Raw genomic sequence first — 27,691 nt, 5'->3', positions numbered from 1 at the left:
TTGAGTTTCTCTACATTTGATCTAAGGGATAGGCCTACAGTACTAATAATTACAGTGGTGCCTCGCATTACAACGTTAATTCATTCCAGCGAAATCGCTGTAGAAAGAAAATGTCGTAATGCGAAAATAAAAAGCCCATTGAAACGCACTGAAACCCTTTCAATGCGTTCCAATGGGCTGGAAACTCACCGTCCAGCGAAGATCCTCCATAGGGTGGCCATTTTCGGTGGCTGTCTTGCGAGGAATCCGTCCCAGAAAACAGCGGGGAGCCATTTTATTTACCCGGCGGCCATTTAGAAACCGCCGATCAGCTGTCCGAAAATCATCATTTTGCGAAGAATCGGTTCCCGAAGCAGGGAACCAATCATTGTAAAACGAAAAAACCCTATTCAGACCATCATTTTGCGATAGCAAAAGCAATCGCAAAAACGTCATCGTATTGCAGTTTTGTCGTAATGCGGGGCAATCATAAAGCGGGGCACGACTGTATGTGTCATTAAGTCAATTCTGACTTATAGTGACCATTTTCAGAGTTTTTAGGCATAAAATATACAGCAGTGGTTTGCCATTCCCTTCTTCTGGGGTTTCCCTAGGACTGTGCAGCTTGACTAAGGATAGAGAGAGCAGTTCTTCGCCTACGAGGCACTGTGGGGAATCAAACTCCCAACCTCTGGCTCTGCAGCGAGACATCGAGCTCACTGTGCTATACAGCCAGCTATTATATTACTTTACGGTGGCAGGGTCCATTCTCATAATTATCCAGATTCCTTACCATGCAGGGACAATTCCAAACAAAATTATGCATTTTAGGTGATTCCGAATATGTAGCATACTGTAAATGTAAGAAGGTTTCCAAGGGTGACATGTAGCAGCTGAAGCTGACTGACTCATTGTTTACAGCCTTTTTTTTGCAAGGTTCTAGATCCTCTCTGAGATGAGTTCATAATATATCTGGGGCCCTCTCAAAAACCTACAGTGCAATCATTAGGCACAACAAAACAGGAGGAAGCGGGCAGTTAGAAGGATGTGGGTTTATGTCACATCAGTTATAAGAACCAAATTATTCCCCATGTATGGTGAAAATCAAGTAAGTGGCATCTGGGTGCAAATCATTATGTACAAGAAGTGATTTTAAGCGCTTTGTCTCACTTAGCTGTCCTGGATAGGAATTTCCACTTCTATTTCCTTATATCGTGCCAGGAATCCTAACAAACAGGCACCTTCCCCTCCTCCAGCTGGGAATCTGGAACTCCTACTGAGAGCTTGCTCATCCTTATTTCACAGCTTTCTCTACACCTTGGCAAAGGTACAGTACATGCATTTGCTTAATGAATTTTTTTTGTTCATTAACACTTGGAATGAACAGAGCATTTGGTGCCATAGTTGAAGGTTTGGATGAACAGAGAAGGTGCACCAAACACATTCCAATTCGTACCAGTGTCTCTGCTAGTTGCAGATTCTTTGTCCTTTCTAAATTTATGGTTTCAGTGTTTCTATCCAATTAGGGATTGCACATGATTGCAAAGAAAGCGGCCCCAAAGGGGAAAATAAAATGAACGAACGCCTATGAAATCACAAGCGTCCATTCCAAGCACAAAAATATATTTAAAAGGTAACTACCAGGTAGTAATAAAAAGAGAAAATATATCAACCAACATGTAAATTCAGAAGCCAGAATTCTTTTGCTTATGTCAGTGGTTCTCACAACCTTAGGTAATCCAGGTGTTCTTGGACCACAACTTTCAGAAACCCCGGCAGCACAGCTGGTGGCGAAGGCTTTTTTTGAATTGCAGTCCAAAAATACATGGGTTACTCAAGGTTGGAAAACACTGGGTTACATAATCATGTAAACGCATGTTTGGAGGTATTTCCTAGACTCTCCCATACCTTGTCGTCTTCTGGTTTTGCAATCAACGGCATGACTGACAGCTGGCAAAATACAAAAACTGCATATGCAATTATACTTAAACATGTGGCTTTCCACAATAGGATTTTGCTCAGGGAACATCCTTTTGACATATAGGCATAGCTTGCACAGATCTGGCACCAGAAATAATTAATTCAAACGAAAGCTTCCTATGACTCTCCCCTCCAGAAGTTCTGAGGCTCCCTAAGGCTCCCTTTTGCACAGAGACAAACCCGTGGGAGTCTTGGGATGGGAAGGCTACTTTCAAAAGTCTGAAATCACTGCCATATTGCTGGTGCTGTGATCCACAAGTGACTTTCAAGCATGGAACAGTCCCTATCCTGAAGTTCTGAGATTTCCCTAGGACAAAAGGAAGCCCTATGGAATCTCCCAAAATAGGGATAGGAAACTTTCTATGAATTTGAATTAAATGTTTTTGGCATCTAATCTGGATTACACTGGTGTAAAGTTTTGCAAGTGGTTTTTTCTCAATGTGGTTAAACTCTAGAAAGGTAAGATGCTTTTAAAATATGCAAATTTGTAAATGATTGCCTACTAATCAGAAATAATACATCAGTTTAGTGTGCTATTTGTTTATGTGCTACATTCATAAACTCTCCTTCAGTTAAAAAAAGGATCCTGAAATGACCTACAGTATCGGTAATATGACCGTCTGCTTCAAGGTTACAGTCCAAAACTAGGTTGGGCAACTTGGATAGGTTCAAATGTTGCCCTCAGAACCCTCTAAAACTGTTCAAACTGCCCGAACTACTACCCACAAAAATTGTAAATGGAAATAGCTACAAGTCTGTGGAGTGGTGGTGGTATTTTAGAATAGAAAAGAAGACTGATGGGAGATATGATAGCACTTTTCAAATATTTGAAAGGCTGTCATACAGAGGAGGGGCAACATCTGTTCTCGATCATCCCAGAGTGCAGGACACGCAACAATGGACTCAAGTTAAGGCAAGCCAGATTTCGGTTGAATATCAGGAACAACTTCCTAACTGTTAGAGCAGTATGACAGTGGAACCAGTTACCTTGGGAGTTGGTGAGTGCTCCAACACTGGAGGCATTCAACAAAAACTTAAAATAATCACCTGGCAGATATGCTTTGATTGTATTCCTGCATTGAGCAGGGGACTGGACTGGAAGGCCTTGTAGCCTCCTTTCAACTTCACTTTTCTATAATTCCAAGATCATGTGTTGAACTTTACATCAAGTGACCTGCTTAAAAAGTGAATTGCCACCCCTGCAGGCTCCCAGAAACAAAACTTTAACTCTCTCTCTTTTGTTTTGTTTTGTTTAAAAAAAGAAGGGACTGGTGGACAGACAGAAAAACCATTTTGCAGGTCATTTGCAACCCCAGGGCCATACTTTGCTTACCCTAATCTAAGAATGTAAGTCAAGCCACAGAAAGAATAAAGTATGTGGGGAGAGGTGGGGAAAAATAAGTTCAGTGCCTGGTTTCCAGAAGAATAGGCACAATGGAAGTGTATCTGCCTGCTTTACTTCTCCTTCTGTGCCCACAGCTACAGCAATGGGAATCTGGAAGAGGGACAGGGTGGGTGAGTGATTTGCAGCCTTGATCCCTTTGCAGCCAGAGCACTTCACTTCATAATCAAAGGAATTTTCTGTGACACAGGCTATTTAAGCATTTTGTCTTTTGGATTATCCACTATTCACTCACCTCTTTTATATTTTTCCTCCGGAAGATGCCACAATGTTCTTATAACATTTTTATGTGACCTTTATCATAAGTATACTGTACAAAAGACAGACATGGACCTACTGGGAGATCTCTGCTTGATTTGCCAGGTGGACCAAACTGATATGGGTGACAGGCAGACACCTTGGCTGAAACCAAATTACTCACACAGTTCTGCCCCAACATACTCCTTCTGCTAATTTACTGGCTGCAAGTGACCCAAATTTCAACACAAAGGCAATTGCAACATTAAATGAACCATTTTTACCACCTTTGACTTACAGTATTTGGTTCTGATGGTCATATTATGATGGGAACACTGGGATCCACGCCTGAAGGGCTGCTTCTTTAAGCAATGCCAGTTCTAAGGAATGATACTTTACTTTGGATGTACTGTAAATATTTCCTGATTATTGCATCCAAATGTTAAGAGACAGACAAGGGGTAAGGGGTTGAAACAAAAGTTATACAGGCTTGAAACACACGGCTGAATTCCAGTGGCCACTTAAGGTGGAATCCCGTAGGAAAGTCCCAGTTCCATTTGGAAGTATGGAACACAAGTGTTTTAAGATGCTGGAGCACAAACAAAGCTCTTTGCTTGCGACAGGAACCAACGTGAGCCTTTAGAAAGGATGTCTCAATGTTTTGCAACCGCACCATTTCCTATTTGCATAAGCCTGCACAAAACATGTGCTGCGATTGCTAGGAAATGTAATGCAAGTGGGGCTTTCCTGCCAACCACAAATTGCACAGTAGTTTGCCATCAAAGAGTTCTAGCACTTCTAGCAGTTACCAGCACTTTTGCTGCTTACATTTCCGTTCTTTTAAAGCCAAAAACACAATCAGCACTTGACAGACCCCAGCAGCAATAGTGTCGCCTTTCCGCACAACGTACAAGGACAATATCCAGACGCTGCACGTTAATACAAAGAACTGAAGTTATGGTTCTCTTTGACCTTACACAGAGAAGCTCCAGGCTAGGTAACAGTAATATTCTTGCTTTGTCAACATAGTTCCCTAATCTTTCTTTCGATTTCCTTGTTTGTAAGTCTAGACACCCATGGTTTGGTTCTTTCTGTCGGCCTGCTCTCTTCCTCGTATTTCCTTGCATCTCTGCATCAGTTTCCTCAGACAGAAAGCTCAGTTCTTTTCCTATGCTTCTCAGGGCATAGGAGTTCTAAAGGCCACCAAAGGCCAGCACACTGTGGAAAGATGGGTATTTGCAAGTCCACTTTTGTGTACACTGCACACTGGTTGCAGGCAATACAAAAATCTGTTAGTCTGGATGCATAGAGGAGACCACCACTGCCAGCGGGGAGAGGCTCATTTCTGATACAAGCAGAAATAGGTTGGCTGGAGAAGCAATAACATTTTCAATGAAATCGCCACAGCAGTGCAAGAACAAGGATAATGTTTTACGAGGACTTCTTCAAGAGGGGAATTTCCTGTCTCTTAGAACCTGGAAAAGCAAGCCTTTCATACACTGTGGAGGGTTGTTTACTAAACGTAACATTGAAATGGTAGAGTAAAATATCGAAAGAACAGAGTCCTTTACTGGGAAAGGGTGGAGTGAGGGACAGAGAACATAGATAAAGCTAAGCAAGAAAGATAAATGGGAACAGACTGAGTGCAAAATCATTAGCTGTCTGATTATATCGTAACCTGAACCTACTTGCTGGCAAGTGAGCATCACTGACCAGAACGTAAATCAGGAGTCCAGCCCCACATCTCTACTGAATTTATGTAGGAAGGCACAGGTGGATTTTTTAAGATGTTGTCAGTATGTTTGGAGTTATTTCTGATCCCACTGTCGCCTGTGGCAAGTATTAAAGGTAGAAATTTGTGACCCTGGCCCACCAAAGTAGCCCACTCTTGATCCAGTAGCACAATTCAAAGGATACACAAAGCTGCACTAGAGTTCAAGTTTTTATGCTGCTTACTACATTTATATTCCAACTCCCAAGTCTACCACCAAAGAATAACATGGTCTTTTCCCTCCATTTTATCTTCACAACAAGCCTGATAGGTATATTTCATAGACTCATAGAATCACGAATTTGGAAGGGGCTTATAAGTCCATTGAGTTTAACTCCTTGCTCAATGAAGGAATACACATCAAAGGATGTCTGCCAGGTGGTTGTCTCAGTTTTTCTTGAAACTGGAATACTCACCACCTCTTGAGGTAATCAGTTCACTGTTGTATTGCTCTATTTCACAGAGATAGTGACTGGCATAAGGTAAACCCACTGAGCTTTATGGCTTATAGCTGAGGGAGAATGGTCTCCCAATCCTACTACTACAGGACATTGGCTCTCATGTGAACAACAGAAGCCTAAGACCTAGCCAAGTGAAACCTGTGTTTCAAAAGAGGAAACAGACTTCTTTACATCATACCAGTGAGGCACTGTCTGGACATTTTTACATGTGAGACAAAAAAGACGTCTATGCTTTTCATGCCTCTTGCCTTCCTTAAACCTTGTATCTCTACCTTTACCACACTCCGCAAAGGAAAACTGCTAGAAGAGCAAGCTCTTTATGCCCTTCTATATTTGCTGCATGCAGAACTTACCACAAGGGAGATCCACCGATGCAAATCTGTTCATTAGATTGTGCCGCCTCCCATTATTCAGAGCCACCATGTCAGTCCAGAATCCTTTACGACATCACACAGACTTTGAGATGCTCTTATCCTACCTCAAAAAGTACAAAACCTTGAGCAAGCCTTGAAGACTGACAATAACTGTTAAAGAAAGTAAGACAGAGCTTCACACTGTCTCAGAACACCACCCCAACCGTACAAAGTCTTGTGTGCCATCAAATCATTTCTGACTTACAGAGATTCTTTCCAGAGTTTTACAGGTGGATGGTACTCAGAAGTGGTTTACCACTCCTTTCTTCTGAGGGCATCCTGGGACTGTGCAGCTTGCCCAGCTGGTTCGTCTCCTAGGAGGCACAGTAGGGAATTGAACTCCCAGCCCGTGGATCCGCAGCCAGATACCTAACTCACTGAGCTATCCAACCAGCTTAATCATGTGCCACTCAGGCGATTCTGACTCATGGCAACCCTTTCGAGGGTCCTCTAGGTAGTTAATAAACAGAAATAATTTTCCATTCCCTTCTTTTGAGATGTTGCAGCTTGTCTATCACTTCATAGGCTGGCTCTTCTCACAGGAGGCACAGTGGGAATTGAACTCACAACCTCTGCCTCCACAGTCAGATACCTAAACCACTGAGCTATCTAGCCAGCCTTGCTTTGTTTTATTTCCAACACAGAATGGTGGATCAGTGCCCAACCAAATGTGGGAAGACCTGATTAAAATTCCTATTCGATCAACAAGTTTGTTGATTGAATAGGAATTCAATCAGCCTAGTCTCTCAGCCCAACATACCTCACAAGGTAACTGCGAGTGTAAAAAGAGTAGAGATGCAGAGAACCCTATACAGTGTCTTGAATTCCTTGTGATACAAGTGAGGCAAAAGGGTGGCAAATGCATCTAACAAGCAAACAAAAAGTGCATTACTAGAACTGTTCGTCTGAACCAGAACTAAAAATTTTGGCGCCTTCCAGATTGGGTAGGCTCCACTCTTGAATATCTCCACTACCCCAAAAGAAGCCTGGCCTCTTTGTTTATGCAGGCATTTGCTTATTACTTTCCTAATTGTTAACATTGTAAGCTACCCTTTTAAAAAAATGAACTGTTCAAAGAATTTTACTGTTTTTATTGTTCCATTCATTTAGCTACAGATTTTACTGTATTTGTTACTGGAACTTTAAAGCAAAAAACAAATAAAACTGGACTACAATTCTCATCAGCTATGAAAATGGGGAAAGGCGGCTACGGCTGGCAGGAATTGAACAACATTTTGTGGACTTTATGATCTCCAACCTGATTTATATCATACTGACCATGAAGAACAAGGAAGCCCATTTAAGGGCACTGTGCATATGTTTAAATATGCCCATGCCTTTCTAATTTTCTGAACATGACTTTAAGGCTTGAGCTCTTCTGAGATTTTGTTTTGGCTTTCTGACATAGCCTCCAAACCTTAACTAGTGGAATCTTTAGCACATGCTGCTTGTCTTGTGCTTTTTTTTTACAATTCATCATTCAAACCACTACATGATTGCCCCTCTAAACAAAGAGATGCCTATTCTCAGATTATCTGCTTACTAGGCTCTCCTTTCCTCCATTCATTAGCGAGGCTCTTCAAGACAAGAGGAGCAAAACTGTGAAAGCATGGGCCAGTTGTGATAAAAAGAAAGGAACCCAGCAGCAAAAGGAGAGCGCTGACGGCAAAATGTCGGAGGAGACAAATACGTTGCAGAAAACAAATACAAAACAGGCTCAGGATTCACCTGCGGGTTGATTCCAAGATACTTTGCAGCCAGAGAAGCAAATAGTTCCTGCCACTCACCCAAGTCAAGAGGCATCATACTTAGAGCCAACCAAGATGTCCAGGCACACTGGTGAAAAATTCCCACAAGCATTTCTCCCCACCCTAGAAATAAAAATATAACAACACAGCAAATAGCAGTTCTCAGGAACCAACTTTGTCAGCCACCTCTACCAACATACACACATCACATGCATGCATGCACACACAGACACAGACACACACACACACACACCAGATCACTGCTGAATTTTGACAACATAAATATGTACCAGGAGACAGGATGGTATGAACCATCAGATTTTGATTCCCATCAGCCTTGGTCATCATAGTCAATGGTGGGGATGATGGACAGTCCAACTGCTTCTGGAGGGCCACTTATTCTCTGTTACTGATATTTGCGTATGATCAAACAGTGTTAGAAAAATGACAGAAATGCCAATGGAGACACTATCATATTTTCTAAGGAAGGGAGTTTCCACAGCTCAGCCAGTGCCACCAGAAAAAGGTAAAGGTAAAGGTTCCCCTTGACAATTTTTGTCCAGTCGTGTTCGACTCTAGGGGGCGGTGCTCATCCCCATTTCCAAGCCATAGAGCCAGCGTTTGTCTGAAGACAATCTTCCGTGGTCACATGGCCAGTGCGACTTAGACATGGAACACTGTTACTTTCCCACCGAGGTGGTCCCTATTTATGTACTTGCATTTGCATGCTTTCGAACCGCTAGGTTAGCGGGAGCTGGGAAAAGCAATGGGAGCTCACTCCGTCGCGTGGATTCGATCTTACGACTGCTTGGTCTTCTGACCCTGCAGCACAGGCTTCTGCGGTTTAGCCCGCAACACCACCACGTCGCCACCAGAAAGGCTCTTCTTAAAGCAGGCTTGTCCAACCTGCGGCCCAAGGGCCGCATGTGGCCCAGGTAGGTTCATAATGCGGCCCAGTGAAATTTTTTATTTTAAAGGAAATTCCAAAGTTTCAAGTTACACTGCCGGCACTTGCAGCCGGAATGCGGCCGGGGCACGTCACAACGGTAGGGGGGGAGAGAGGGAAGGAAGGAAAGAGCGGGAGGGGACAGGAGAGGAGGGCTGTGTGACTACATCACGCCATCCCTGTCAATAGGTGGACCCCCTCCCGGCCCCATAAAGCTACTGGAGTCAAAGCTGGCAGCCTCTGCTGTCTGAGATTGCAGCAGCCAGTAAGCGCGCTTGGAGCGGGGCTGCGGAGGATGGCTAGGGCTGCCCCCCCCAATGCGGCCCAAACCAAATTTATGTGCGGCCCAAACCAAATTTTCATCTTCTAATGTGGCCCAGGGAAGGTGAAAGGTTGGACACCCCTGTCTTAAAGCCTAACCAGGCCTCTATCATCAACCTAAATTGGGGGGAAAGGCATCCCTTCACAATGTTTTATTAGCACGTGCCAAGGTCAGCAGATGTAGCTGCTGCCAAGGGCAAAAGAGGATCCACTAATAAATGCACTGACAACCTCATATGTAACTTTCAGTGTAATCTGATAATATGATATAAAGAAGGCTCTGTTGGAGAAAGGAGGCGCAATAAAGATTTTTTTAAAACAATCTGGAACCAAAGGACCTGTTTCTACCTTCACACATTCATTTCTGTCCTTCAAACTGCTCCATCTTCACAGCACAACTGGTGCACATAAAAGCTCAAACAATATTAGTTTCAATTTTATGACAGAATTCTGACCATTAACACAGGAAGAAACATGCAGGGGATTCAATATACTCAACATGGGAAATTTCATTTGCCCATCATCTGCTTATTCATCGGCAAAGTAAAATGTTCTAAGCTGCATTTATGTATTTATAAAGCAAATAAACCTACTAAGAGAAATGGCTGAGCAAAGGGTTTTCATTGACAAGACTTCAGGGTGGAAGAATTTTCTAATGGGGGTGCTGCTATGGACAAGACCCAATTCCAGGTCATGTTATTACTGTTTGCTTGCATGCTTGCCTGGCCAACCTCTTCAAGCAAACTGACCTAAATCACATTTTCTACACTGATCAGAAACAACTTAGAAATGCTACTTTTTTAGATCATAACTCCATGCTGGTTGATGAATTCTGGGAGCTGTCATCCAAAATAAAAATGACTATTTCAGCCTCTAAAGAAGACACTGCTATTTTTCCACAGAAAACTTCCAAGCTTTGTGATATAACTTTTGGCTCAAAAATGCATAGAAAAAAGGCACAGACGAAATTATTTTGAAAATGCTCCTACTGAGATATTTTCGTATTTTCAGGAAAACTGCATATATGGATAAGTGACAATCTATATAAAATACTGTAAATTATCAGTTGATGAAGGAATAAGACAGAAAAGATTTATGAACTAACGCACAAAAAAACTGACAAAGACTGGAAACAGTCCAATTTATCCATTACGGTGAGCAACCTTGAGCTTCCACACTGAGCGAAAGGTAGAACAGAAATAAAATCAAAGAAACATGATGGGATGATTACAAGCAAAACCTAATTAAATGGTCTCAGCAAGCACTCATCTTGAAGAGAGGAAAGGTAGTTTAGATAGCTAAAATGTGTGTGTGTGCGTGCACACACGTGTGCACTGTCAAATCAATTCTGAGTTATGGAGACCGTTTTCAGGGTTTTCCAAGCAGAGAATAATCAGAAGTGGTTGTGGCAATCTCCTCTGAAGCCCCTATTCCCCCAGGCCTTCACGAGGTTCTCGCTCTTCTTCCTTCTTCGCTGCCACCAGGTATTGCTGTCTCAATATCATTCACTCAAGGAGACATGTGTACTTTTGAAACTTAACTTATTTATTTGATCAGGGAGGGTAACATCTGATTAATATACAGTAGGTAAATCACAGGTTGCTAATCACTTTAATCTGAATCAGTACTACTTTCACTTTAAAGCTCTATCCACTCTCTGTACCATTCAGCGTTCTCACAGATCTCTCACTCTCTCTTAGTTCACTCTTAAGTTTCACACAGTCTCTCACTACCAGAATCTCTCTCACTCACTGAATTCCTGTCATACTCCATACACCAGCCTTTATATCCAAACCCCTCCCCCCTTGGCACCGCCTTCCGTCCACTCATTGGCTCCTTCTCCACTGCTCAGCTGTGACGGACAGGTGAGGGCAGGGCTGTTCGCTACAGTGGTTTCCCATTCTTTTCTTCTGGGGACACCCTGGGACTGTGCAGCTTGCCCAAGGCCACACAGGCTGGCTCTATTCACAGGAAGCACAGTGGGGAAACAAATTCCCAGCCTCTGGCTGAACAGCCAGATAAAAGGTAAAGGTAAAGGTTCCCCTTGACAATTTCTTGTCCAGTCATGTTTGACTCTAGGGGGCGGTGCTCATCCCCGTTTCCAAGCCATAGAGCCAGCGTTTTGTCCGAAGACAATCTTCCGTGGTCACATGGCCAGTGCGACTTAGACACGGAATGCTGTTATCTTCCCACTAAAGTGGTCCCTCTATCTACTTGCATTTGCATGCTTTTGAACCGCTAGGTTGGCGGGAGCTGGGACAAGTGACGGGCGTTCACTCCGCCGCGTGGATTCGATCTTACGACTGCTTGGTCTTCTGACCCTGCAGCACAGGCTTCCGCGGTTTAGCCTGCAGCACTACCATGTCCCTTGAACAGCCAGATACCAGCACATAAAATGCACAGCTTTGAAGAGTTACTTTCTGGAGCTACAAGTTCCAACTTCCCTACTGATCATGGCCCTGGGATCTACAGCCTTAAAAAGTAACTTCTCCAAGCTCTGTTAAAAGGCAGTAATGACGAACATTTGAACAATGCCTGAAAAACATACAAGAACCAATGTGTTCGTGTTCAGTGTACTCAAAAGCCAAGAAACTCTATGAAGCCATCACAGGTGTACTGTTCAGTGCCATTGATGAAACAATTTATAGCCTTTTGGCGACACCTTATCTAGATGGGCTGGTTTCTATCTTCCACAGTTGCTTTTTTTAATCTGCTAGAATACCCATGATACACTCTATTTTTTTTTTTGAAATAAAAAAACACTGTGCAAAGTGGGGCGAATGCTTGAGAAATAAACTAGTGGCCATGCTGGCTGGGTAGTTCTCAAAGATGGAGTAAAAAAAAGTAACTTTTCCAAACTCTGATCAACTTAGAAGTGGAATGTCCAGCTAAGCAAAAGCTGCTAGCAACAGCGAGACCGCAAATGGCACCATATTTATACAACAGCTAAAGCAGAGGCAGAACTCTTTCTGTCACACCTGAATTTTATTTCATCATCTTCTTTCATTCATTCATCTCCTGCCTTGCTCTCTCACGGGATGTAGAGGATTACAAAATACATTTAAAACAGCTATACCTAGAAAAACACACCAAAAAGGAAGTAAAACTAGAATGAAGGGATTAAATGATTTAACACTATAAAGTGGGATTAGGAAATGAAGATAAATACCCAATTTATAGTTTTAAATCATTTAAAAGCAGCCTACACCATTTTAAAAGAAGAGGAACAGGGGTTTAGACTACAAAAGTAACCTTTTCCAAGATACAATCCAAACTTAAAGCCCAGCACCAACAAATCAAAAAGTTAAGAACGAAGAATCCAAGGAGCAGGAAGACACAAAAGCCAAGTTGTATCCATGGCAACCTGACAGCATCCTTCTCTGCTGGCCTAGTAAAGGTAAAGGTTCCCCTTGATATTTAGTCCAGTCGTATTCGACTCTAGGCCACAGTGCTCATCCCCGTCTCCAAGGCGTAGAGATAGCGTTTGTTCGTAGACAGTTTCTGTGGTCAAATGGCCAGCGCGACTAGACATGGCCTAAAGGTAAAGGTTCCCCTTGACAATTTGTCCAGTCGTGTCCGACTCTAGGCGGCGGTGCTCATCTCCGTTTCCAACCCATAGAGCTAGCGTTGGTCTGCAGACAATCCTCTGTGATCACATGGCCAGTGTGACTAGACACGGAACACTGTTTACATTCCCACCGAGGTGGTACCTATTTATCTACTCACATTTTTACATGCTTTCAAACCGCAGGGTTTCTATCTAGCCTATTGAGTGCAGCTGCTACATTAGCAAGCCGGGAGCTAGCAAGCTTAGGCCGCTTTGGAACTGTCCGGCTTAATTAAAGTGATCTAATCAAGTCTGAGGGTTCACACAGAATCTCCCAGAGAGTGCTTTAAGTGCTATGGGGTGGTGAATAAGCAGCACACTTTATTATTTTATTTATTAATTATATTTACATTTCATATTCCTTCCAATAAGCACTAGGCATAGTTCTCCTCCCTTCCCCACCTTTTCTTCACAATAAGCCTGGTAGGTATGTCAGACTAGGAGAGTACGACTGGTCCCTGGGTGGTACCCAGAGCGTCATGGCCAAGTGTGAATTTAAACCCAGACCTGTGCATACCTGGAACTACAACAGTCATTTTCTATAATGCTTTACAACTACAAGGCAATGATAGACCAAGACAAGACTACCACAGAACATGGTGATACTGAAGTGTTGCATACAAGTCCACTGGGAGGGCAGCTGCTGGACTGCAGTGCCAATAAAAAAATTCTGTTGTGCTATGCGGGGGGGGGGGGATATAGAAATATTGGTATTTGACTCATTTCTCCACCGCTTAAAGTTGTAGGCAGAAGACCAACAGAATATTTGCTGAGCTATTACAGACTATAAATCGTTTCAGCTGCTACAGCAATGGCCACTTCATTTATTTATTTTTTAGTTACATGGCTCCCTACATAGCTGTTATAAACACAGATCAAGGGGCTGGCAAAACCAGCATGTATGGGAAAGTGTGAGTAATACAGGAAATTAACAATCAAATTCTGGATTAGAGAAAGGGAAATCAAAGGGAAGAAGAGATTTTTTTTAATGGCAGTTGCTTTCAGAACATTTATAATTAAACAGAGACAAGGCACAGAAGATTAACCGAACTATGATGTGTTCCCTTTGATAAATGTCTTTTCCGCAAGCCCAACAGTCTTCTTGTCCCTTTAAAGGAAGTCATAATTAGGCCACTCATACAAAATCTGGCAAAACTGCTTCTATAAATTGCAATGACCTTTGGCTCAAGCCATTACTTCATATCTCCACAGCATTCAGAGCAGGCCTGTGTTATCTGAGAGGGAAAATCCAGAAAGATATCTTCCAGAAACTAGCAGGTTTGGTCTCTGGTTATTCTTTATTAATCCCCAAGACCCAGATGAAAGAAAAGAGAAATACTGGTTTGTTCATTGGGTTTTTAGTTTGGGGTTGTGGCCTTTCCGTTGAAATTTCCACACTGTGGAAAAAGAATGTTGTACTATCCAGTGTATAAATAACTACAGGGAAAACACTCAAACTCACAAATCTATACACAGTACGTTTTTCCCTCTGAGACACCTCCTCAAAGAAAGCTGCACCAGCAGTTTCATACCAAGTAAAATAAAATGGTCATCAGAAGCAAACATGGTTCATCAATCAGAAATCTTTCATTTGCCATTCCATTTTTTATTCTTCTCCTTCTCCGCAATATCTACACTATCAACATGCAGTAAGGTATGCAGTTATCTTACACCAAGCCAGATCATTGATCTACCCAGCCCAGTATCGTCTGCTCTAACTAGCAGATCATGTCAAATCCAGGATCTTAGGTCAACGAGTTTCTCCCAGTCCTTTTACCCAAGACCATCTCTATCTAACTTCAAGTATCGGAAATCAAACCGGATGCAAAACATGTACTTTACAAGTTGCACAATGTTGTGACATCAAGCCATGAATGTTTCTGCCTTGGGGCAGCCAAATGATAAGGAAATGGGAATCAAAGTTATAATAGAGGTCACGGGAAAAGTTGGGAAAAGAGAGAGAGGCATACAGCTGCCATTTTCAGCAGAAGTCACTCAAAACTCCTAAATCTTTATTCTAAATTCAGGAATCCTTTGCTCAAGATAGGGTATTGTTCACTAGTAGACATCATACTCCTGACAGCATTTTTTTTTTAAAAAAAAATGTTCAATTTCTGTGTTAGCACTTACGAATTTGGCTTTGGTGACTGTGCTGGCAGTAGTACTCAAGGACAAAACCATCATTTAGCAAATTAAAAAGGCCGGGAAATGCTCATATCTGCAATAACATCTTACACATGCAACAGCAGCAGCAACAAGGCTTTACAAAAACGCACAGATACCGTTCACATTAGGCATGAAGTATCACAGCAGAGGAAACAGCTGACCTTTCTCCTCCACTATTTATCCAAAGACCCTATTCTAACACGTAAACTGATCCAGAGATTTACATGCCGCCCTGAGACCATTTTTGAAATATTCCAGAAAGGATAGTGAGTTTTTACTTGCAGGAATCACTCCAATTACTTTAAAAAGTAATCTTTTTAAATATCAAAGTGGCAATAACCAGCAGAAAATTCTACAATGCCAGGAGAGCCTCCAAGAAGCCTGAAAAACTGTTGGAGGTACCCAACAAATTGTAAAATTTGTTCTTAATCACTGCTACTTTGGTATTAAAATAATTAGCACTTCAGCATTTAAAATAATTTAAATTATACCTCAAATTTTTTTAAAAAAAATCCAATTTGGACTGTTTCAAAAAATGTAGATGTGGGGTTGCATGTGCATCATCTGAACCAGGAAGGGAACACAGGGCCTTTCCAAAGTTGTAGACTATGTCTTCCATAATCCTCATCCATTGACTAGGCCTCACCCTCACAGGGACCCTCACCTCAGCTTAAAGCCTAAAAATACTGTAAAGCTAAATAAAATTATATGCCCATGCATTCCACAAATTAAAAAAAAAATTACATGGCATTCATTACATCAGAATAATTTGTACCCTCTTCCCAAATGGGTTGGGTTGGGTTAGGGTGGGGCTCACAATGTGAAATAGTTCAGGCCTCATCTGAGCTCTCTGAGGATCTGGTCCTTGACCGTGGAAAATGGAAGAGAAAGGGGATGGATGATGAAGACAAAGCAGGGCAGCATCTCCAGAGTGCCAAACAGGACTCAGGGACACACCAAAAAAAAAAAAAAAAAAGAGGATTGGCTTTTTACATTTACTTCACTTATCAAGCTACCTTCACCAAACCAGTAGTACTATGATAAATCACTTTTCACAGTTTGCAATGGGTGTTCTATTTTACTGACAAACTGATTTGACAATTAAACTTGTCCCTCTTCTGTTCAATGAAACTGAGGTAAATCTGCTTGCTTACGAAAGGAGCATCTTCCTCCCCCCCCCCCTTTTCTATGTTTCTTTGATTTATGGATCAGACAATCTCAGAGGACCCACAGGTCTTCAACTGGCAAGTTTAAATAAAATATAGTGAGGGGAATTCTCATTTGGCAAGCAAATTTTTCATCCGGCAAATGAAATTTTAAAAAGGCAGGCAGTCCCTTGTTGAACTATACAAGGGCAGTGGGTTGAAACAGCTGCTATCAGCCTTCAGCAATGTATATCATTCCAAAGCGTTCTGGGGATCTTATGCACACATAACATTTATCGCATGTTACTATTTATATAAACCATAAAAAACACTCTGAGCAACAGGCTCCACACTGAAAATGACAACTAAAAAACTTAATGTGATATCTAACAACCAATTCCCCATTCTTTAAAATTCATTCCAACCTGATGGATGAGAACATCAGCATGAAACATGGCGCTAAGCTCTAACTCGACTGAAGCCAGCAGTGTGATTATGGCCAAGGTCTAGCTAGGACTCCAGGGCCTTGATTACAGTTTCAATACATAACGGCCACATTTGTCTCTAAATTTGCACCTCTACAATGCAGACTAGAGAGCAGCTCTCTGAAAGCCAGCCAGGGGCTCAGCTTGGGCTTTTAGTTTCTCCTCAGCACAATCTGAGAATAGAAAGCTTTTGCCCCAGGGTAAATGCAGCAAGAATGCAACATGCACTAAATTCCCCTCCCTCTTTTTCGTCCCTACATCTTTTCCATCTTAAATATATTTGTCATTCAGATGGAACTGATGGAGCATTGGCAACAGTGCAAGAGCTGCATTCTGTTTAGCCCACAAGCATCTTATCTTAATTGAAAAGGATTAGCTATAATATAAACAAATGGCCTTTGAAAAATTTACTGTTCCTATAGATGCAGGGCTATGGGGATACACTGCTACACTGCTGGATAGCATCCAACTCCCGGGTACATGACAAACCCATAGCAACATTCAGCTTCACACACACTGCCTAGAATAAATGCAAAAAGGCCAGACATTTCATAAACTGCTGAAGATAATGGGTGTCTAATGTTCAATTTCAAAGGAATCTATTTTTTCTCCAGAAAGTGTTGACATTTTATTTATTTTTATTTATTTGATTTGTACCCCGCCCATGCGATCTATAAGACCACTCTAGGCGGCTAGTACCCCAAAAGATTAAGCTTGTTTTGCTGTTATATATTATATATATGAAGCATTTTTATACAATGAGACAACATTTATCTGGTCAAAACTGTAGAAGGTTTGGGGGCCTCATTTCAGCAAATGGGTGCTGCATATTTAAGCATTAAGCTTTTACTGAAAGTAAGTAAACTTTGAGGCACTGCAACTGCCTAGAATAGGTAGGGTTTCATTAAATGAAGGAGGTATGAATTTGGGTACTCCAGAGGACAAGATTAAGATGCTAGGAGGGCCAGATTATGCACCAGGGTCTGAAGTATTGGAAATTAAGCTAGACAGACCATTAGTCGGACTCACAATGAGGCAACCTGCTTTGATATTTGATACATAAACTATGGGTGTGCAACACGCATCTCCCAGCCCCTCAGTTTTATTTCTTTTGAAAACAAAACTTCAGGTCCAAAATCTTCTCTCATCCCCTTCAGGGATCATTAAAGGGCAATCCTGCCATCTTTTGAGATACCTCCAGCATCCCATTCACCTCTTTTAATCATTTTAAGACTGTAATCCTTGCCACTCCAGACCCATTAAATTCTGTGAGCCCCACTTGTGAGTAAATAAATGTGCAGGGGTTGAGCTGAAAGTCTCACTCATATGACTATGGGATCGTTAAACTAGATTCTAAGAAACGAAACCTGATGTAAACATCTTCCACTCAATTCCTTTTTGGTTTTCCTGTTCAGGTTTTAGACTGCAAACATTTTCGTCAGCATGGCTTGTTTTCTGTTTTGTTTTTTTTTCAGATTTGGTGACATATTTATTTTCAGTTTCACACCTGACAAACAGCCCTGTGGACCTGCTCCACTTTTCTAATAACCAAAATTTGTTTTACTTATAACATTCCTCCCAGCTGTATGCTTTTGTGCTCAGGCAGTGAATTTGCTATTGATTTCTGATTGCAAAGCTCTAAAAATGATTGGATTACTTCACCATACACATACAACACCTTCAACAATTATTATAAGTGCTAAGTGAGTTTAGTCAAGCCAATCTATATACTCTTACAGATTAGAGGCCTATTCTTCCCTTACCTTTCTTCCCTAGAGAAAGATTCAGAATTGAAAATTATTGATCCAGCTGGCTGATCTCACAATAAAACTCATACAAATCACACTTAAACCACAAAGCCACATTCTTTTTGGAGAAAGCTAGACACTATTTTATGGTACTATGTTCATATATCTCAAAATCTGTACTTTTCTTCAAAAGAAAAGATTTTGCAATAGAGTGTCATGAAGTAGTCACTGGTTTCTGCTTATAAAAATATAATTCTATAGGTTATATATGGTGAAATGGATCATGCGGAGTTGCTAGTTCTAATCCTTTGATGTCTCATACTTTAACAATATGCTACATTTATTACTACAGTGGTGCCTCGCTTGATGAGGATAATTCGTTCCATTCAAATAGCTGTTAAGCGAAATCCTCGTCAAGCGAAATGAAAAAGCCCATTGAAATGCACTGAAAACTGGTTCAATGTGTTCCAACGGGCAAAATACCTCAGTGTCCAGCAAAGATCCTCCATGGGGTGGCCATTTTCCGGTGCCTGTAATGCGAGGAATCCGTCCTAAAGCACAGCGGGAGCCATTTTGCCCAGTGGCCAGCCATTTTGAAACCCAACAATCAGCTGTTTTTGATCATCGTTAAGCGAAAAATCGGTTCCCGAAGCAAGGAACTGATCAACGTTAAGCGAAAAAACCCATTCAATCATTGTTTAGCCATCGCAATAGCAATCGTAAAAAACTAATTATCAAGCAATTTCCTTGTCTAACGAGGTAATCGTCAAGCAAGGCACCACTGTATTTATTAATGGTACATGTACTCTTGTATTTCCAAAGAAAAACAGTACCCAAGGTAGGTAACAATAGACAGACAGCATTAAACACTAAGACAAATTCAGAACAATAAAAACATTAAAACAATTCAAATTGGTAGGCTGGAAAGATGTACCTTGACATTTTTCCTACAAGAACCAAGTGCAGGAACTGACTGTAAACTGAATATAGTGCATTCCATAATCTGATTGCAACAAAAGAATAAAGTCCTATATTCTATTTGTCCACCACTACAAGAGCCTCTGCAGGCAAAGCTCTCCTCCAGACAGTTTCCACTGAAGATCCAAGCAACTGGGCTGATCCATAAGAAGACAGACAGTCTCTTAAGTCAGTGGTTCTTAACCAGTGAGGAATATATTGTCAGTGAGACACAAAAACAGTCCAGATGGGATGCTAGGTTTTCATATCAATTAGTACACATTTATTATATTTGCATTTTATAGCTACCACAGCAGTAAAATTTATACTCAAAGGTACCATTACAGTTTTCACCTACTAACAGAACTATTGTCTTTTTCCACACGATATGACTGGATTTCATGTCCTTCAACTTCACGGTAAATGATAAATATAATAATCAAATGCCTGTAGTCATTCCTTGGGGAGAGTAGACTTCTTTAACAATTCTATCAAGGTGGTGGGAGCCAGGCTCTCTGAGAGAAAGAATTGTGTGAAATAAGATAAGGAAGGCTGGGAATCACTGCCACAGCCAGCCAGGTGCTAAGCCATTTACAGGTCAGTGACAAGAGGACAAAGTCAAGCCAAGAATTTTTTTTGTTACTTGAGGCAAACACCTAAGATGGGACTTCAATTCCATGTAGGCAGGGCGGCTAGACCAGTACTCCAAAGTTACTTCAACACTGGTGTACAAGCAGCAGTTAGACCTTATGTCTACACCAGGCTTGTCCAACCTGCAGCCCGTGGGCCGCATGCGGCCCAGGTCAGCTCGTAATGCAGCCCAGTGCAATTTTTCTATTTTTAATGAAATTCCAAAGTTTCAAGTTACACTGCCGGCGCTTGCGGCTGGAATGCGGCCGGGGCATGTCACAACGGTAGGGGGGTGAGAGAGGAAAGAAAGGAAGGAGTAGGAGGGGAGGGGAGAGGGGGCTGCGTGACTGCATTGTGCTGTCCCTGTCAATAGGTGGACCCCCTCCCAGCCCTATAAAGCCACCAGAGTCGAAGCTGGAAGCCTTTGCTGTCTGAGGTCGCAGCTGCCGGTATGCACGCTTGAAGCGGGGCTGTGTAGGACGGCCAGGGCTGTCCCCCCATGCGGCCCAAACCAAATTTATGTGTGGCCCAAACCAAATTTTCATCTTCTAATGTGGCCCAGGGAAGGTTGGACACCCCTGGTCTACACTAAGATAGGAAGAGCATTTTCCATCATTCCTCAAGGCTGGGGGTTCACTTAGAAGACACAGGTTATAGAGCGGTCTGCGCCATCTCTTTGTTACCATCTCCTGGTATGTGCCAACTGAGAAGGCCACCCTTTGTCACAGCCTTGAGAATATCCAGGAGTTTGCTTTTGCTATATACGCTAAATCTTTTTTTTTTCACAAATATCCCAATCTGCTATAAGAACAGCAAACGTAGTGAAGGGGTAAATGGAGATATGCAAGATACAGACTCAAATTCCCACCAAGCCACAGACCTCAATGATGAATAGGTATATCTCTTTTTTTTAACTACAAACAACACAATACAGTACTGTACTCTGTTCTGGGAGTTCCACGTGACAAACCCCACCTACCTAAATGTGGCTCACTTGGAGAAAAGGTTTAGAAAGGTCAGAACCTAGGGAAGGCCTAGCTCTGCTCTAGCTTCTTGTGCAGAAAGAAGTCTGCCTAATACTAGGTGGGAGCTAAGTTTATGCTAAGCCTTGAAGCCTTCCCAACTAGGCCTCTTCTCCAGGTGAATCAGATTTAGGTGTCTAAAGGCACAGGCTGGTCAGGCTAAGTACCCAGAATAGAGAATTATAGAATTTGTGGTAAAAATAAATAAATAAATCCAAAATTCTCATGCCTGACTCTGAGCCAATTTTTCTTGAGTACCCCACACCATCCACAACATGATCTATGTCACAAATTTGTTATGAGGATAAACTGAGGGAAAACCCACATACACTGCCTGAACTCACCGGAGAAAAGGAAAGATAAATAAAGTTTAACACAATAGAAGTTTACACAGACAAGTGCTGGATGTAGTGAAACCAGAGGATGGGAGTTTGATTCCTCGCTATGCCTTGTAAAGAAAGAAAGCTACTCTGTGTGGCCCTGAGAAAACTACATGATTCCAGATCATCCCAAGAAGAAGGAACTGGTGAAACCACTTCTGATATTCAACTGAATATTTGGCTTCCTGTAACTTGAACCCATTAGTACATACGTTCTGAGTACTTTATATCTAGAAAACCCAAAGAAACGCTGCCATAAGTCTGAATCAACTTCAAGGCTCACAATTATCACATTTACGTAACTGTAGCACACTGGCAACCTTCAAGGTCTGCAGCCGGCTAAACAAGAACACAGATTTTTTTAACCATTATATCCTCAAAAAAATCAACAGAATGGTGCACATACTTTAGTGTCAAAAACTCTAGCATAATTCCATCAAAAAGCTGTTGAGAAAAAAGAACAATCCTGAATTAACTAAAATTGTTGGGGGGGGATTGCTACAGATCTGAGATTTGTCCCACTGAACTGCCTTTAGCTTTACTTCTGAATTCCAGCTTAACGGTTACTCAGAAGCAAACTAAAACCATATTTAAGTAAGTAACATCTGAGTTACCACCAGCTTCCCCACTACCAAAAAGATGCAAACCGCCGGTTACCGCCCAGAGTAGACCATTGGTCTAGATGGGTGGGGTATAAATCGAATAAATAAATATATAAATAAATAAAAATACCTTTTCACAACAAAACATATCTCACTATGGAATAGCTTTTTATCACCTGTCATGTAGCAAGAAGAAATGCAACACCAGCACCTGCAGCTACAATATATGAAAGTATGCAGTTAAATATTTGTTTCCCAATAAAGCCTTCTATTTGGAAGATTTTTCTGTATAAATGGCAGAGATGTTGTCTACTTGCCTTCTGGAGTGCCAGTATCTGTGACTTGGGATCATTCATATCTTGACTGATCCACAACTTGGCCCCAAAAAACCATCTCGTTAAGGCCTACTCCTTCATTTCAGCAGAAAATATCAGAAACACCCATTTTGAACCTCTGCTTCTCCATTTTAAAAGGATTCAGTTAGTGAAAGCAGAGCTTGGAAAAGTTACTTGTGCTCTACCAAAACTCCCAGAATCACTTACAGTCAATGGATGCTTTAAGTTAAAAAAAAAAGCAATTCTCCCAAAATCTGGATAATAGGAAGAATCTGTGTCTGGGATATATTGCCTATCTTGGTATATGACAGAGTTCCTATGTATAAAATGGGTGGAACTATATAAGCAGTAAGGTAATTTCTAAGGCACGTTTGAAAAACCACTGAGGTAAGAAAATGTCATCATTCAACTCGTTTGAAGACAGATAGCATCATAAATAAAAATGTGTTTGATAATAATAGAATACATATGGCACTTCACACACAAGGTACATTTTTGTTTTACATCTGGACAAAATATAGTTTGCTTAAACAGAAGAAGAAATAAGATTCCAAACAAACAATGGTCTGTGTGGTCTACAAACATGAAACACCGCACAAACCCTTTCCCATTTGTTTCCTTTTTGCACAACGAAGAGAACGTAAGTAACACAATGGCACTCGGGAGTGCAGAAGAAGAAACTCTTATTAAGATTTGATATCCCAGCGAGGTTCTCTGCATTACAAAGCAAAGCACAACAACAGCACCAAGGGCAGGAAGGGGAGCAACTACATCACAGTTTTGTTACATTTATTTTAATCTGTTTTTCTATATCAGTCTCTATCTGCATCCCCGGCCCCCACTTCTCACTGTGAAATCAACCCCAGTATAAGGTTGCGCAATCACAATGCAGGAGGACTGGAACCATGTCTCAAGAAACAGTTCCACCAGCACTTCCTCTCCTCCATTCTACAAGACCAGCGGTTCCCAATCTTGGGTCCCGAGATGTTCTTTGACTCTTTAACTCCCAGAAATTCTGGCCAGCACAGCTAGTGATGAAGGATCCTGGGAGTCTGGGGACTCAAAGGTTGGGAACCCCTGCACTAGACCAACACCAGTCACAAACAGGACATAATGCCATGATGACGCAGTTATTAAGAGTGGTCTTAACTGACCAGATAGGTGGGATATATATAAATAAATAAATAAATAAATAAATAAATAAATAAATAAATAAATAAATAAATAAATAAATAAATAAATAAATAAATAAATAAATAAATAAATAAATTCAAAACTTGGTCCATTCATTTACTTGATCAAAAGTGACCATACCTTATTTGCAGTCAAACAATGTGCCCCCTAAATCCTCTCTCTAATCCTATAGGGCAGGGAATAGGGATACACATGTTGTGTGCATTCCTTACTCCACATATTTCCAGGGCTGAAACCAGACCAAACCCTCCATTGAAAGTAAACACCAGAGGGCTCAGTGACGTCGTTGAAAAGTCAGAAGTCCAAAGAATGGAAACCTCCTTTCCTCCATCACATGTAGATAATTCTACAAATGAAGAATTCACATTATGTATTTATTTTTAGAAGGGTGAGTAAGAACAGCATTTCTGCTCCATGGTAGAACGTATGCTTTCTACACGGAAGGTCCCACATTTATTTCCTCACTTCGGGGGGCAGGGAGGGACTTCTCCCTGTAACCCTATGAAACCACTTTCAGCCAATGAAGAACAAATAACAGTGATGGATCACGGAAGATCTGGATCTGCTAACAGATTTGGGGATGATGTGCAGAATATTAGCAAAGATCGATGTTTTCACAATAGATGCAACAAATTAACCCTTTCCCTGCCTTTGTATCTTTCTTTATAATCTCGTTAACAAGGAGCAAAATTTTGTGCCATTAGTTGCAGTACGTAATCTGAAAACAAAACAAAACACTACAAAAGAGCAGGACATGTTCCTTTATTGCTAAAGGGTACACCTTATGCACAAGGTTTCAGTTAACAGAACATGTGGTCCTAGTAAGAAAAGAAAGTGGATCCGGAAAGTCCAAGGTGCATAGTACTGGACTGGATGCTCTGATGGTCTGACTTGATTATCAAGCCAGCCAGAAGCTGTAGCTCAGTGGTAGAGCATGTGTTTGCATGCAGAAGGTTCATGGCTGGGAAAGAATTCTGCTTGAAATCCCAAATAACTGTTTCCAGTCAGAATTGGCACCCTGGACAACCAGTGGACCCATAGGGCAGCTTCCTTCCTAAGCACCTTTCCTAAGCACCTTTAAGTGTCCTGCAAGGAGAGAGGTGGATGCATCAAGCTTAACAACAGAGGACCACACACTTATGGTCCTGTTCTATTTTAAAGAGCCAAGAAGTCGTGAGCAGCCTGACCATTGCAGAAAAGGTTGTGCATAACATCAATCTGATGCCTGTGTGACAATATATTGATTCAATCCATTCTGCCCAGCCCATAATATGATGTATGCAGTATGTCAGGTGGCTAGAATAGCCAGGAGGGGCACCCCCTCCCCTCAAGAGAAATGGAAAAGGATCATTAATAGGTTCATAGCATCCCATTTCACAATACCATCAAAATGGACACTACAGCAGTCTTGAAGGTTCACGCAGGAGCAACAGCATCTGAGCATGCTACTGCACACACCATAATCTATGGTTATGCATGACTGTTGAGAAATTAAACCAATGGCATGTCTCTTAGCCCCACAGAGGAATACACATTTGTGTTCCTTTTATCTATTATGGAGAGGGTTGTTTTCCTTTTGTTTTCACAAATAAGCTTAAGATGCAACAGTCAAGAGAGTGGTGGAGACTGGGGAAGCTAACCAAGGCTAACAGGGAATTAAAAGCATTTCCAAGTGACAGAACGTTACATTGTGCTTGTACCCGCTTAAAATAAAAACGCTGCCTAGAAACATCACATGTGTCTTAATTCAAATCCAGAGCTTATTGGTGCTGAGCCATAGTGGAAGATGGGGGCGGGGGGGGGGGGAGGGGGAGAAAACTGGATTCATAAGTACAGCGTTAAATTAAACTGCCTTCCAAATTTGCAAAAGGTGACAAATTAATGCCTGGAACAGGCTGCATTTCAAACCACCCTTCCATCCATTTTACATCTGGCATATGTGCAGCCAGGGAACCAAAGGAGGAAAAACACCAGATAAGAGTCGGTCTTTGCTCCAGCTATCTTAGGTTTATTCCCGTTTTAGCCCCACCACGGCCACCAATTTTAATTCCCCAAGAGCATCAACACTTAACCGTCCCCCACCCCCAGAACTCTTCAGCGAGCAGAGACAAACCTACATCGGCGTGCGTTTGGTGAGAAAATATATATATGCTCAGCACCAATAATGTAGCGTTAAATGTCCGTATTATACCCACCAGCAGCTCCCCCGTTCGTCAAGTTCTCGGCTGCTCCGAAAACGAAGCGACGGGGGCGCAAGGTGGACGTGGAAACGGGAACCCGTGTCGGATGATGGGGCACAAGGGGGAAAGGGCGATGGGTAGGGAGGGTGGTGTTGTTTTTTTCCCCCTCCTCTCCCCTCCGCCCGCCGTCCTGCTTTGCTTACCCTCAGGGCTGACAGATCGATCTCATCCAGGCTCCGCGCCGGAGAATCACTCGCCATGTTGACGGGGACTTCTCAGCCGATGGGGAAGCGGACCTCGGGAGAAGCGCCCACCCAGCCCCAGCACCGTCGTCTCCGCCCGACCCTGGGCCCCCGCCGTCCGTCTTTGGCTCCCAACTGGGTGGGTGGATGGATGGAAGGGGAGAGGCCGAGAGAAAGAAGTATTTGGGGGGGGGGGAAGAATGGCTCTCCTCCACCCTCCTCTTCTAATTCACTCCTCTCTTCATGCGCTCGATGGCCACGGAAAGGGGGGGGGGAGACACGACCCCTCCCCTCCTTGCTTCACCGGCAGTCCCTCGGCAAAAAAAAGGCAGAAAGCGATGTGGGGAGAGCTGAATAACCTCGAAGGGGGGTGGGTGGGTTATATTTTCCCGGTGGAGGGCGAAGGATGCAAAGCCGACCCCGCGCTGTCGCTTCCCCACGACCACCCGGAGCTTGGGTGTCCTCCTTGGGGAGGTGTCAGAAAGAAAGGCGGCGGAGGCAACGCGAAGCAGCAGCAGCAGCAACAACCCCCGGGGCTAAAGGTGCCCGCCCTGACGCCGGGGAGGGGGTGTATTTAAATAGGACATGCTTCCTCGCCCGCTTGACCCCGGATAGCGGCGGCGGCTTTTCGGCTCCTTCTTCTCACGAGGCGCGCGCGCGCGCACGCATCCGCTCCTCCTCGACTGACTCGCGCGGAGGCAGCGCCGGGAAAGCCACCCGCCGCCGCCGCCTCGCTCTCTCGGCGGCGCCTTCCTGGGAGGAGGGAAGAGCCGCTCGAGGGGCGGCGCCTGCGCCTCCCTCTAGACGCGAGAGAGTCAGGCGGCGGCGGCGGCGGCGGCGGCCGTGGTGGTGCTGTGCAATTCTTTGCGGGCAACTGGGTGCATGTGTGTGCATGTCTCTCTGTGTGTTTGTGGGGCATGCTCTTTCATGGGAAGGTAAAATAGCCTGCGGAGCCGGGGGGGGATGTTGTCCGAGGGCGGCGAATAGTAAAAATAAAAAAAAAATCTTGGGAATGAATAAAACGGAGCCCGAGCGCGTCGTGTTTTGTGGAGGTGTCCCGGTTGTACCCAAATGTAACATAGGGTGGGATTGGAAACGATACTACCTGCCGCGTCGCCTTGAAACCGCAAGACATGGCAACAGAATCCGGGTTTTGAGTCGCCGTGGTATGGTCCAAAAAAAGGAGACGTCATGCTCAAATACATGTGAACACATCCGAGATCTTGGCCCTGAAACCATCGAATTGCCAAAGCGAAGAGAGTCCGTTCGCGGGGCGTGGATCTGGAGGGAGCCTCCACGCCCAGAGCCCGGCATGGCCGAGCATAACGCCGAGAACGGTTTTACTCGGAAGGAGGCTCCGTGCAGAGTCACTGAGACTTACTCCCAAGCCGCTTCGCCATATACATTACAGCCGCTGTTAGCAAGCTTAAGTTCTGCTGACCGATCGGAGTGAACTTCCAAGAATAGGCTAAAGCTGCAATCTTTATTTACAAATAGTTTCCACTCCTCTCAGGAGTTACTTCCGAGTAGACCCGTGGGATTAGGCTTGTTGATTTGCCTAGATGCTTCACGTTAATAGCAGCCTGCTTCCCTCCCCTTTTTGCTTTGGGAGCCTTGCATGCGAGAGGATAGGTCTTAAATGTGTAGGAGGCGGCGAGTTATGAAATTCAAATTAAGACCAAGCGAAAAGGAGGGGGGAAAACAAGCAACCGTTTCATTAATCCCAGCCCTCCAGTTTAC

The 27,691-nt window shown here is 42.9% G+C and overlaps 1 protein-coding gene across 11 annotated transcripts in view; it reads right to left on the bottom strand.

The window, feature by feature from the left end:
- Window positions 1-27,101, bottom strand: part of TNIK (TRAF2 and NCK interacting kinase) — a 327,386-nt gene extending 300,285 nt beyond the window's left edge. For 6 of the 11 annotated variants that reach the window (XM_072996187.2, XM_072996191.2, XM_072996190.2 and 3 more), the window contains exon 1: window positions 25,913-26,112. In XM_072996187.2, the coding sequence (XP_072852288.1) occupies window positions 25,913-25,969 (57 nt within the window). In that variant the 5' untranslated portion in view covers window positions 25,970-26,112. Of the gene's footprint in view, window positions 1-25,912; window positions 26,114-27,056 lie in introns of those variants that run through there. The other 5 variants (XM_072996188.2, XM_078389655.1, XM_072996189.2 and 2 more) reach the window with 3 other exon arrangements.
- Between the last annotated feature and the right edge of the window lie 590 nt (window positions 27,102-27,691).

The sequence above is a fragment of the Pogona vitticeps genome, chromosome 3 (genome assembly GCF_051106095.1).
Source record: "Pogona vitticeps strain Pit_001003342236 chromosome 3, PviZW2.1, whole genome shotgun sequence".
NCBI lineage: Eukaryota > Metazoa > Chordata > Lepidosauria > Squamata > Agamidae > Pogona > Pogona vitticeps.
The sequence above is the reverse complement of the archived record's forward strand: the minus strand, read 5'-3'. Positions and strand labels throughout refer to the sequence as shown.